Source organism: Homalodisca vitripennis, chromosome 8 (assembly GCF_021130785.1).
Source record: "Homalodisca vitripennis isolate AUS2020 chromosome 8, UT_GWSS_2.1, whole genome shotgun sequence".
Classification (NCBI taxonomy): domain Eukaryota; kingdom Metazoa; phylum Arthropoda; class Insecta; order Hemiptera; family Cicadellidae; genus Homalodisca; species Homalodisca vitripennis.
In genome coordinates, this window is record NC_060214.1 from 107,867,791 (window position 1) to 107,881,600 (window position 13,810).

Sequence of the window (13,810 nt, forward strand, 5' to 3'; positions counted from 1 at the left end):
TTACGCACACACCACAACCCACATGTCTGCAATCATGTGACCTTCTTATAGCAATGACGCTGCAGCTCTTAGGGTTAAAAAAACACTTGTAATAAACCAGAAATGTGTTCGACAGTTACACACACCACAACCCACATGTCTGGAATCATGTGACCTTCTTATAGCAATGACACAGTAGCTCTTAGGGATAAAGACATTTGATTTGCAGTTAACCAGAAATGTGTTTCGACATTTACGCACACCACAACCACATGTCTGCAACATGTAACCTTATGGCAATGATGCTGCAGCTCTTAGGGATAAACACATGTATACTTTTTTTATATCTGTAGTGACAAGTAATCTGCATATAACATTTATACTGGAACTTTCGAGGTTTATTGAAACAGTACATTCTTCTCTATTCCCTTCTATTGTGGCTACATTGTGTGTATGTTTGCATGATAACCCAGTCTATAATTAATCAACTTCAACTGCACGCATCCTTTCCCACTAGTCAATGCCGAATGCCCAAGGCCAGTGGCATTTATAGTCCGCATCAGGTGTATAACGACTTACAAATTACTACACTGATTTACATAGAATAACTTAATGCACATGGCAAATGCACATTTTTTATATTACAATTAGATTTAGTTCAAGATTTTAAGACGAATCAGAAGTCCCATTGTACAATTTTTTTATAAACAATAAATAAAACTAAAGGAAGCTATTCTTTACGTGTTGATCACATCAGTTCAAAAAATAACGATATGAAACGTCAATGGAAGACAGCACATTTGTAACAATTCATATTCACTGAGTCAAAGTAAAGTACTTCCTTTGGTGAGAATGACCATTGCTGGTAATCAAGTCAGATTTAATATGTGATAAAACAAAATATATTGTGATACACCCAAGTAGTATTTGATGTCATATTATGACTAATATGTTTATGATTTGACAGCTGATAGGCTACTCAAATAATATAAAACTCCAAATCAAGTTGTCAGGTGAGATGCGTGACCTTTCAAGCCAGTTATTTAAGTCAATATTAAAACTGAGCACTGAAAGAGCATACATTCAGCCAGGTGCTTTTTCATAATATGTTTATACCTAACGATAATGAAGTAGTTAAAAGAGCTACTCTCCGGACACAGGTACTGGTATCTTAAAGTTACACTTTCAATATCCACTCCTTGAGATTTTTCAACCATGTGCATTTATACAAGTGCTAACCGGTGTACAGTCAAGATGATTACAAAATATATAGCGAAAGTGCATCTTCGCTAGTACATATGTGACGTGTTATTTGTGCAATTGGCTTCTGTGCAGTGGCATCACTTGGCTTCATACTGTTAGTGTACTAGTCAGGTATCATCTTAATTTTGAGTGCCACTTATTTTAGTTTTAAATTTGTTTCTAATGTATTTGGGTTATTTTAAAATGCGAAGAAGATTCCCATCCTCAAAATGTGGTGTTATATTTTTTGTAATATGTTATGACAACAAATGTCTGAAATCCTAAAAATTCTATTATTGTTTAGAATTATCTATCGTAAATAACGAACTTTAAACAAAGGATCTGATCCAATTTTGGCCCTTATTCCAGATATGTTTGTCAGATGAGTTATAGTTTATTGGCCTTTGTGCCTGCCTAGTTGATGAGACTGCTGCTAGATCACGTTGGTATATTTACTTTTCTAAATTAAAATACCCGTACTACAATTCTTATTACAATTAAGAAAATTTCATTAGACATGGCTTGTTTATTTAGAATTTGTTTACATATGAATGACAATAGCACTGAAAACATTTTTTACAATAGTGATAATGGCAATATTTTTTGTGATGAAGAGATGTTGAGTTTTGAAAATGGTAATCAGAGAGAACATCCATCCATCAGGGAAGAATTATGAACACAAAAATGTGGAAATGGGAAATTACGAGGTACACAATTTGGTGCACAATTTATGCTTTAAAAGAGTAAATGAAATAAACAAATAAAAATGTACAGTTTCCGTTGGAATCAGAACTTAATCAATACAGTGTTAGATAATTTGTTACTGAATAAAAAAAAATTCAATATGTCACATTCACTCAAACTTGCTTCCAGCGATACCTTGTTTGACTACAAGTACACTTAAATGTCAAGAGGAGGCTATTGCACGAGTACAGTCAAGTACGGCAACACTAGACTTGTAGTACAGCACAATAACAGATGTTAATGGTACGTGTGACTGACAGGGGTCAAGTAGTGGTGACTGCTGTCGCCTTCATTGTAACCTTCTATCATACACATCATTCATTGCTACTGTGTTACTGCCCATGTTTATATACCCCACCGGGAAGTGAATCAAGTACAAAATTTACAGCATAAATAATTTTCAAAAAATTTTATGTGTTTCTCTCAAAACTGATTATTGTTTAAAATAAAATAGTCAATGTAAGATCTGCATACATATAAAGTTACCTTTTTCTTAAAAAAAGTTTAATTCATTCCGATATCCGAGTTTTACTGTGTAATACGAACATATATTTTTATACTTTACACAGACAATTATGCATTGATAAGATCCTTGATATAATATGTTAGTAAGTTAAAATGTGATTAATATTTTCTGCAGCTGGTGTACTGTAATAAGAGAAATATAGTAGGTTTGTTTTGATGGCAAAATTTCTTATCGAAAGGTCAACCTTTCAGAAGCAAACTTGCCATTCTATATTCACTTATTTCAAGTTCAGAACAATCTATGTTTCATCATACATAATTATTATTCTTAGAAAAAAATTATAATTCTCATTTTTATTACCTAAATGTTTTCCCATGATAGAAGGTTTTCTACCGGCTCTCCAACTGTGACCATGAAAATGTCCAGGTAACATTTGACTAATTCTCATAGATTGATTTTGCAGACTGATATTGCTCACCAATTCAAAACTATACATCCCCTAAGCCTACTGCCTTTATGAGCTAACTGTATTCCATATGTATAATTCCAATGAACAGCTCCTCCCATTTTCCACCCAATAACTGAATTTCCTGTATGAAGATGATCTGCTAAAAGCTTCTTATTGACAACAATCTGGCAAAATATAAAACCAGTGAAATAGAAGGAAAGTGACTTACTCTCATCTGTCTGCGGCGCAGAGAGGATGGCACTGTGTTTTTTCTTCACCTCCTCCACATTGGCCTGTATCTTGTCTATCATCTCCCGGATCTCCTCCACCTGTCAACAACATGCTGTTAGAAAGTGACTTACTCTCATCTGTCTGCGGCGCAGAGAGGATGGCACTGTGTTTCTTCTTCACCTCCTCCACATTGGCCTGTATCTTGTCTATCATCTCCCGGATCTCCTCCACCTGTCAACAACACGCTGTTAGAAAGTGACTTACTCTCATCCGTCTGCGGCGCAGAGAGGATGGCACTGTGTTTCTTCTTCACCTCCTTGCACATTGGCCTGTATCTTGTCTATCATCTCCGGATCTTCCATCCAACTGTTAACAACATCCCCTGTTAGAAAGTTGACATTACTCGATTGATACTTTCTAATAATATCTTATAAGCGACGCAGAATTGGATGGCAGTGGCTAAGCACTGTATTCTTCTAGTCTACAATCGGCAACTTCAGTTGAGATGTTTACGATTGATACTTTCTAATAATATCTTAAGGTCTGTATGCATCTGGATGGTTCAGTGGCTACACTGTCAACAACTCGCTGTTAGTCTACAATCGGCAACTTCAGTTGAGATGTTTACGATTGATACTTTCTAATAATATCTTATAAGGTCTGTATGCTAGAATTGGATGGTTCAGTGGCTAAGTGCTGTATTAACAACTCGCTGTTAGTCTACAATCGGCAACTTCGTACGATTGATACTTTCTAATAATATCTTATAAGGTCTGTATGCTAGAATTGGATGGTTCAGTGGCTAAGTGCTGTATTAACAACTCGCTGTTAGTCTACAATCGGCAACTTCAGTTGAGATGTTTACGATTGAGGTCTGTATGCTAGAATTGGATGGTTCAGTGGCTAAGTGCTGTATTAACAACTCGCTGTTAGTCTACAATCAGCAACTACAGTAGAGATGTTCACGATTGATACGTTCAAATAATATCTTATAAGGTCTGTATGCCAGAATTGGATGGTTCAGTGACTAAATGCTGTATTAACAACTCGCTGTTAGACTACAATCAGCAACTTACAGTTGAGATGTTCACGATTGATACTTTCTAATAATATCTTATAAGGTCTGTATGCTAGAATTGGATGGTTCAGTGACTAAATGCTGTAGTAACAACTCGCTGTTAGTCTACAATCGGCAACTTCAGTTGAGATGTTCACGATTGATACTTTCTAATAATATCTTATAAGGTCTGTATGCTAGAATTGGATGGTTCAGTGGCTAAGTGCTGTATTAACAACTCGCTGTTAGTCTACAATCGGCAACTTCAGTTGAGATGTTCTACGATTGATACTTTCTAATAATATCTTATAAGGTCTGTATGCTAGAATTGGATGGTTCAGTGGCTAAGTGCTGTATTAACAACTCGCTGTTAGTCTACAATCGGCAACTTCAGTTGAGATGTTCACGATTGATACTTTCTAATAATATCTATAAGGTCTGTATGCTAGAATTGGATGGTTCAGTGGCTAAGCACTGTATTAACAACTCGCTGTTAGTCTACAATCGGCAACTTCAGTTGAGATGTTTACGATTGATACTTTCTAATAATCTTATAAGGTCTGTATGCTAGAATTGGATGGTTCAGTGGCTAAGTGCTGTATTAACAACTCGCTGTTAGTCTACAATCGGCAACTACAGTAGAGATGTTCACGATTGATACTTTGTAATTAATATCTTATCCGGTCTGTAAGCCAGAATTAGGTGGTTTAAAGTGCTGGATTTGTGATCAAAGGGTATCCACTTTGTAAATGAAAATGGAACGCTATGTGACTTGTTAGTTATTGTCAAACAAATTTCGATCAAATTTACCACCACCTGTCTACCCAATATATTATAATTATATAATTGAACAGTGAAAGATATCGTCCAATGACAAACATCATCATCAAGCAACTGAGCATAAAGTGTGAAACTTGAATATACCAGCAATTAGGAGCTTTGAATTTTAAATTAATAGCAGTTTTAGGTGGAAATAATTAAATCTTATGTGGTAAAAACAGCAACATGTTTATTTCAGTCTGAAACTTTCTTCTAAAGGAAAATCTTGAATGGTCATATCTAACAAAGGGGTCAAGCAGTGATTGACAGAGAAGCCTTACTACGCGTGACCTGTACAAGTCTAGTAATAAGGATCAAACTAAAATATCTCCACAGCCATCTGCAACATATGTAGTTTTAAAATGATATACAAATAGTCCGATTTTATATTCAAAGAGTACTCTTTGTACGATATGACTGCCCCTACATTTAAGAAAAATTAATGAAGGAGGCCAATTAAGCACAGATCAGAGCATACAACCAAAAATACTAAAACAATTTTCCATTTATCTTTTATTAATTTTTTATGGGGGAATCAATATGCAAAATAATGTTATGCATTTGTGCTTATTGTTAGGTCCTTGTCATTAGCTACACAAAAATAGTAAAAAATCCCATTTAATTCAATTTGCATATTTATCATTTTTATTATTATTTATCACCTCTTCCATTACGCATAATGAATAAAAAATCTGAAATTTGAAGTTTTTAAAGAACTATTTTTTAATATTTCATGTTATATAAGTTTAATAACAGTTTAAACTAAATCTTTATCATTTATTAAAAATTCAAAATGTTCACTAAAAGCTCATCAGATACTAGATAAGATCACAAATTAAATCTCTTCAAGAATTCTCGCTCTAGAAGACTGAATTTCTATTTTGGGTAGAAAGCAATTGAAATCAAGATGGAAGGTCTGATTTTGATGGAATTCAACATGTGAGTCTCATTTAGACTATAAAAATCTGAAAACAACATTTTCATATTCTTCATTTTTAAGATTTTTGAAACTAATATAGTGATTTTTACCTAAATACAATCTATAGTTTAAAAAGCAGTAAGTTGTTAAAAAGGGTCTAGTGATTTTGATTAAGCTTTCACCAATTTAAAACTATGACATTTCACAAAAATTTTTAAATGAATATTTAGTTGCGATTTTGTGAAATAAGTAACTGAAACCTAAAGTACCCAAACAATGCCCCAACCATGACTTTCCATAACCTCTCATTGAGCGGAAGGAGGTAGAATACAAAGTCTAGTATTTAGAAGGTGTAAATTATTTAAATGTAATTTATTGAACTTCAAAAGTTTGGATTCAGGAAATACTCATATTTTGAAGTCATATTTCAGAGGCCTTGGGGAGCGCTAGCACAGTACATAGCTTTTACCTGTCCAAGACATTTAACTGTTTGAGCCATAAAGTAATGATAAGTAATCTTAAGTAAGTTGACATTTCTGTTACACTTTAAAATAATGATCTTTTTGTGAACAAAGAGCAGTGCCTTACAAAAACACATACGGATTCAGTATAGGGTGGTGTTTCTCAAAGCTCCATGCTGGGACCAATGTTATTTTTAATTTTTATAAAAATCCTGCCCTCATAGGTAACATATATTTTAATTCTGTATGATATAAATTACTAATTTAAATTTTAAATGCTTTCTAGTTGCTATAACAAGTATATAAACACACTGTATATAAGTTTATAGTTGTTATAAACACCGTACAATTTAAAAGAATTTTGAGATGTATGTATAGATTTACACTTATTTATAAAGCGCCTATTTTATGTTACAATGTAACTAATGAAAAGTCTATTGTGCTAATATAGATTGAATTGAGGGAGATAGTTGGTGGTACATGTCAGTACTCTTTATTGGTATATATCCTACCAAAAGTTCCGACTACCAAACCATTATGATTTCACTCTGACCCTCATTCAACAAAATGATTAACTATAGCAAGACAAGAGTGACATTGTAGTCTACTGTGTGTGAGTGACAAGCGGAGGCAAGATCTGACATCACCGAGGCCAGACATTCCTGCCTGGTGAGTAAACCTCAGCTATTGTCTCATCTTATCTCTGCCTGCTGCTGTATCATATCTCCTAATTAATTTTTATTGTTATTACTGCTACGGAAGTTACACTTTGTTGTACTGCATTTTGCTCGCTTGTAACGATTTTCTTTACTGATAAAAAAAAAACAATCTATTAATAAATGCACATTCTTATTTCAATTTTAACTCCAGTTCCTTGTTCCTAACACATTTGAAATGATTTATACTATTAAAAGCATTTACAAACTCCACAATATTGTTTTATTACCAGTTATAAATAATTACTACTTTATAAAGTGCCGTATTTTACGTTTAAAATTTCACGTAATATTGGAAGTAATTTTTAGTCGAAAAAATATTTAGAAATATTAAGAAATGTTATGTCTGTTTAAATAACAGTAGCCAAATGAACAATAGCTAAAGTATGATATTAAGTATCAAGACATTTGACCACGACACTAATTGTTCCATCAATACTACGGTGACCCTAATACTAACGGTTTACTAGTTTGCCACAAAGTGATATCCGTTTATCATTAACATCTTCCATATCTATGAATACATCATATTAAAACACTTTTAATAGAGTAGTCCAGGATTTGAGAGCAAACTTGCTTTGTATACACACACAGCCTTAAGGCCGGTATCAACAGTGCGAGGCTGCTCGCTGCGAATGCCTCGTGGCGGATGCTCGGCTTTGCCTCGGACTGTGGATACCGGGGTTGCTCGCTATGAGGCGTTCGCGTCACACAATGTGAGGCGAGCCGTGTGCTTGTCGGTTTTAGAGCAGTGCTCAAAGGTGCCTCGCTCCGAGCTGTGCGTCAAGTGGATACCTGCGCTGTCGGCCTCGCACCATACAAGACAATTCTGCACTACAAACCAATAAACCTCCACAACGAAAATGTCATCATGGATAATCATGGTATGATCAGACAATTAGTGGAGTGTTATGAAACCAAACGTTTACTGTGGGACTCGAAACACCCTGAATATTATAATAACAAGAGAGAAGACTTGTGGCGCGAAATATCGCAGTCAATGATAACCGATTTCGATAAATTTTATGATTCACCAACGGGATTTACGTCGCTTTTCTGTTGTTTTTTTCCTAATAATCGTCGCCATCACAACAAAAGCAGCGGCAGCAACTTGCGCATTTCTAGAAAAAAAAAAAAACATATTGTTCTAACTGTCTTCACTATGAATGCGGGTGGTTCGCGTGCTCGCAGTGAGCATTCGTTGCTACAAACTAGCTGCTAGCTGAAGAGCTCACCCTGAGGCAGATGGCACGAGGCATTCGCAGCGAGCAGCCTCGCACTGTCAATACCGGCCTTTATTTTTTTTCTAGACATTACTGGAAGAATTTTGCCTAAGAAAGAAATTAATCATCAGCCAGGCTCGTTTTAGTGGAGGTTGAAAGGGGCGGCATTACGAGTTTAAAATAATTTTTTCTTTAATATTTTTCTTAACTGGACACAATTAATACCAACTGCAAGACACGTTAATAAAACTTAATTAACCATCAGTCAACCGAAAACAGACTGAAAATTTGGTGGAAAGTGGTGATTTTTAGTCTGCTTACCTAGTATGTGGTGTGTTATAAATATTAGGCAATTTATGTGTTTGACAGACAGTTTAGGTTTGTTCAGCTACGAAAAATATAACCTAAAAAGGAAATTATAGTTTATTTTTAACTATTTTGATACACTTCAATTTCGGCCTCCACCAAAATTAATGTATTTGGCAAACAATTTCTTTCTTAAGTGAAATTTCTCCACAGATTTCTAGAAAAACCAGGTTTTGTGCTAGAACAAAGTGGATTGGCTCTCATACCGTACACTATAAGGTAGTATCCACATGCCAAAGAATGAAATAGACTGTCCATAGGTGACCAGCCATATCAGAGCGGTGTCAGAAATGAGGAGTGCATGGAAATGCATGAGCCACCCAGTACGGAGCATAAGTCACGCCTCCCTAATATTTACAATGGTAGATTAAAAATAAGAATAACAAACATACTGTATTTTGAACATTTTATGCAAACAACAACTCACAGTAAGTTAGTTTTGAATGTATTTTTATGTGTTCTGTGTTTGATCAAAATTTGTAAGACATATACACTTTGTTTTATTTACCACTCATCACGTCAGGTAACGACAATAGATGTAATCACTGTAATATAATTTCCCCTTCAACAGGTTTACTATGGTAGTTTGTATAGTATTTTATTTAAATACTCAATTACAACATAGTTATCAAAATTAGCATATCTTAACAGATTCTATTCTCAATGTAATTGACAAATGTAAGAAACAAATTCACTATAGGAGACTTAATGGGTTAGTTTGGTAACATTTTTAAAGATACACATTATTGGGTAGGTTGTGTCACAGCTTGGCCCACATGGCTGTCTCATGCAGGGTGAGGGCCCACTTACCGACCTATTTATGGCCAAATTTTTCATCATTTATGAATAAAAAATGAAAAATAATAATTTGTATACTCTCTTTTCTAACAAATTTCCTGTTAAAAAATATCGCCTGGCCAAATAAACAAAAACTTTCCCAGAAGAATTTGTATACCATTAGAAAATTTCAGAATTTTGTACAAATACTATTTATATTTATGTTATTTTGTTCACTTGTGTTCTTTTCCATAAATTCCTAGATATGTTTTTTAATATGATAAATTGTACTGGAGTTAAGTGGAAGAGAGGACTTCATAGTCCTAACCTCACCTCTAAAAAAGTCTAGTTTTATTTCATTTCAACTGTAACTACGTTGTACAGTAATGTTAATGAAACACGATAAATTAATACTAAGTTTCAATTTTGGACATTGGTTCAAAAAAATCACCAATGGAGTGTGGTTTGGCTTCAATTTCTGTAATGACTTTTATATGAGGAGAATGCCCAGTCTATTTCTTTCTTTTATCCGTGGGTCCCAGCACAAAGATGATTCAACGAATATAAAAAAAATCAACATTATTTGCTGCACTTAAAAAAAAATTAATTATCTTCATCACTTTACACCATAACTCATCATAAAATTACCTGATATTTATTACAGTAGATATCTGTATTTGTAAAAAGCCAATACAAAACTCTCCACTGATACATCATATCAGCAATATCCCCAATCACTTGCCAATGTAGATAATTGCTGTAGCGAGTCAGTTCAATCTACTATTCGCTACTTTTCCACTTGTTCCTTTTACCTTGAAAATTAATTTAATTTACTAACTTATCTATTAATTGATTGGTCAAGAAGTTTGAGTATGAGGGCTGTGTTCTTGACAGTTGTGTTGATGACTATAGAGACTTATACTCCTATAATCAAGACTATAACTAACCATATAAACATTTCATCATGGTCAGAAACGCTGATTATACTTTTTTTTAATGGTAAATACTTTCAACCTTTTCAGCAAGATACACTAATGGATGCTGTAATAGAATGTCGACATGAGGGCTTTAATTTTCAAGAATATTTTATAAAAATAACAACCTACATCACTATAAAACTTTAGAGTATACAGCATCGCATTGTATAGCTTACCTCCATTAAAATTCTTTAAAGAATCCAGTTTGATTTTTGACAACAATGATGTTATCTATCTCAAAAAGGTTGCTAGTAGCGAGGTATTTATGGAGAACTACATTAATATATTTAATATTAACTCTTTGAGTACATAAAGGCTTAGTATAGAAAATTATTTCAGGGGGGCTAACTCATTGGATGGTTTACTTACTCTTACTCCCATGGCCATGGATACCCTAGGTGGTATTTGGCCTCGCCAACCAGCTGCCTCCATCTCTCCCTGTCTTCACAATCCCCCTGACCCGCTCTCAATTTCCGCAAGTCCTTCTCCACCTGGTCCTTCCAGCGATTTTTGTGTCTACCTCGAGGTCTTCTTCCAACTGGATTGTGTTTCCAAACCTCTTTAATCAATTTATCATCCTCCCTCCTCATCACATGGCCCGCCCACCGAAGCCTCCTGCTCTTTGCTTCTCCTACAACGTCTGGAGATTGAAACATCTCTCTGATTTGTTGCTTGTGCCTGATTCTCCATCCATCTCCATCTCTAATAGGTCCGAAAATTTTCCTCAAAATTTTATTCTCAAATGTAACCAATTTCTTTTCTGCCTGTTTATCTATAATCCATGTCTCTGCTCCATAAAGAAGAACTGGTCTTATAACAGTCTTATATATTCTTAATTTTGTTTTGTAAGACAGTAACCATTGGATGGTTTAGGATGTATAAAACACCTTCCAGAAATACAGGCTCAGGAATCTTTCCACTGGAAATGTTTGAGCTTAAGACCCCATACTTGTGTTCTAGCTTTAAACAAACTACTGTGTCCAATTTTAATGTATGGCTTTCAAACTTTCAGGTAATATATACTCCATATCCTCCCCACTTAAACACCCATGTAAAGGATGCATTTTTATGGAAAGGTTAAGCACTATAAAGTGTTAATGTGACATAAGACGATATGAGTTTACAAATTTACATTTAATGGATCAAAATAACAAAGGTTTAATAAGTGTTCAAAACCCAAAAGAAAGTAAATGAAGACATTGTACTTGATCAAATAACATGACAAAACACACCTCACAAGAAGGGTCCTGTTTGCCTTACAACAAATTCTTGATATAAAGGAAAAATACAAAGGCTTATATTTATGATTAAGGTATAAACCATCCACAGTCTGACACAAATCCGCCAAACCAAAGCATTATTCAAATAAAAGCAAGAAACACTGACAGTACCGTTCCTTTATGGAGGCCTTGCATGACAAGGGGCAGATGACAAGGCAAGAGAGATGGGTAGCCAAATTTACCAGTTTGCCTTACTAGGTCCAATTGTTATTATTTCAAGAAAGATGGGTAGCCAAATTTACCAGTCTGCCTTACTAGGTCCAATTGTTGTTATTTCAATATTATATAGAAACTTGGGAATGTAGGCATTAATTCTCCTCAAGTCTTTAGGATTTTTATGAATCCTAAATACAGTTCTAAAACTCCAAGATACGTGTTGGCAGTAATTCCACAAAATATTAATGATACTAAATTCTATTTGTAACAAATGCACAGTTTTAAAATCAATACAAAATCAAAAGGAACAATCTAAAAATTAACAATGCTTCTTTTCGAAAGTTTTCTCTCATAATCATATACTTTGTTCAATTCTGCTCAATATTTCGATCCCTTCCAAATAATATAATAATTCCAAAAATAGACAAGTCTCAATTACTTGATTGAACAAAATCAAGTGATTCAGACTAGCCGGATGCTCTGGCTTGCAATTTTTTCATGTTGGGTAACAGTGGGTGGTAACAACCAAATTGAATTGAAATTGAAGATTAGGGAACTTCCAGGAGAGGAATAGATAGATTGTAGTGGAACTCTACCTTCTTCAATTTTGTGACAACTACTCCCGAGTAATATGTTGGAAATTTTTATAATGGAAAAGAAATTCATATCACCTTGCTGTGGACATTGGTCTTCCAATAACGCATAATACACACAATCTTTAATTGTTTCATCCTTTTCCAAACAGTAAAAAAAGATCTTATCTTAAACAATAACAAAAATAGTCTCCACTACCTTCGCTAAAGGAACAGTTTTTGCCTTTTGGTGCACAACATTCCATGGAAACTCTTAGTTTGTTTATGTTATTTGGTTTCAGATTCAGGCTTGAAATATAAAACCCACTTTTCATTCACAGACGATTAATGTCCTGTGTATTACATTGATATAGCTGCAAACCACCAGCGACACAAGGTTTGTATCAAAATTGTTCTTTTGATATCCACTTTTTTTTAATATGTGAAAAAGTATATTCTATTGACTTAAAAAGGTCTTCCAACACTCATTGTTTTATCTGCAACCATTCAAAATATTAGGAGGGAAGGGGGAGACTAAAATCACCCTATGTGTTTAAGCTAATGGGCAGGAATAATTCTACCTATTAAAACACAGGATTTAAATTTTGAATGATTTTACATCTGGTGTTTATGAGGTACATGAACATGTTCAATTGAATATTCCAACGCTAAATCAAATTTAATTCTCGTTTGAAAGTTGGATAAATTAAAACAGGTCACTATTATCATTATGGACACCCTCCCTCTCCTCTCCTATTTCCATCCCTTTATCCATTTGTGTTCATTTATATTGCTGGAAATCAAATAAATACAAGGTTTCTTTATAATAAAAATTGTAGAGTTTTGCACTTAACAGTTCCTGTTTCCTTTTTATACAAACATTAGTATGACTTTATGTACTTAAAGGTACTTTTCACAAATAATGTTATTTTCTATGCTCAACAAAAGTTACAATTTGTCTAACGGAATCCGAATTTCTTCCATCTCTCAGAGGTTTTTGATAAATCTACGATATAACTAATAATTTTTTGATGCACCAACAGAATTTCAACATTGCTGCATGTTATACACATAGTAACCTAGGTTTTGGGGTTTTGGAACATGTAACTTCTAGTTATGCAATATAGCAAATGGGGTAACTGTCACAATTATGGGAAGTTTTTCTATTAACTTTATTATTAAATACTAGTATACTAATAAAACAAAACACTTATGTATAAAGATTTATATTTTTATTACAATTATTCATAATATTTTATTGCTATGATTAGTTTATTTTGTTAAACATAACTGTGAAACAAAGTTTGTTAATCCGGAAGGTTTAAGGAAAAACAGACAAGTTGACAGCTACCTAGACAAACCAGAGAGAGATTGGAA

The 13,810-nt window shown here is 34.0% G+C and overlaps 1 protein-coding gene across 1 annotated transcript in view; it reads right to left on the bottom strand.

The window, feature by feature from the left end:
* LOC124367859 (syntaxin-1A) overlaps positions 1-13,810 on the bottom strand; it is a 96,981-nt gene that overhangs the window by 63,170 nt on the left and 20,001 nt on the right. The window contains exons 3-4 of the mRNA XM_046825023.1: positions 3,209-3,341; positions 316-326 (exon numbers count right to left, since the gene is read on the bottom strand). Of these exons, the coding sequence (XP_046680979.1) occupies positions 316-326; positions 3,209-3,341 (144 nt within the window). The remainder of the gene's footprint in view (positions 1-315; positions 327-3,208; positions 3,342-13,810) is intronic.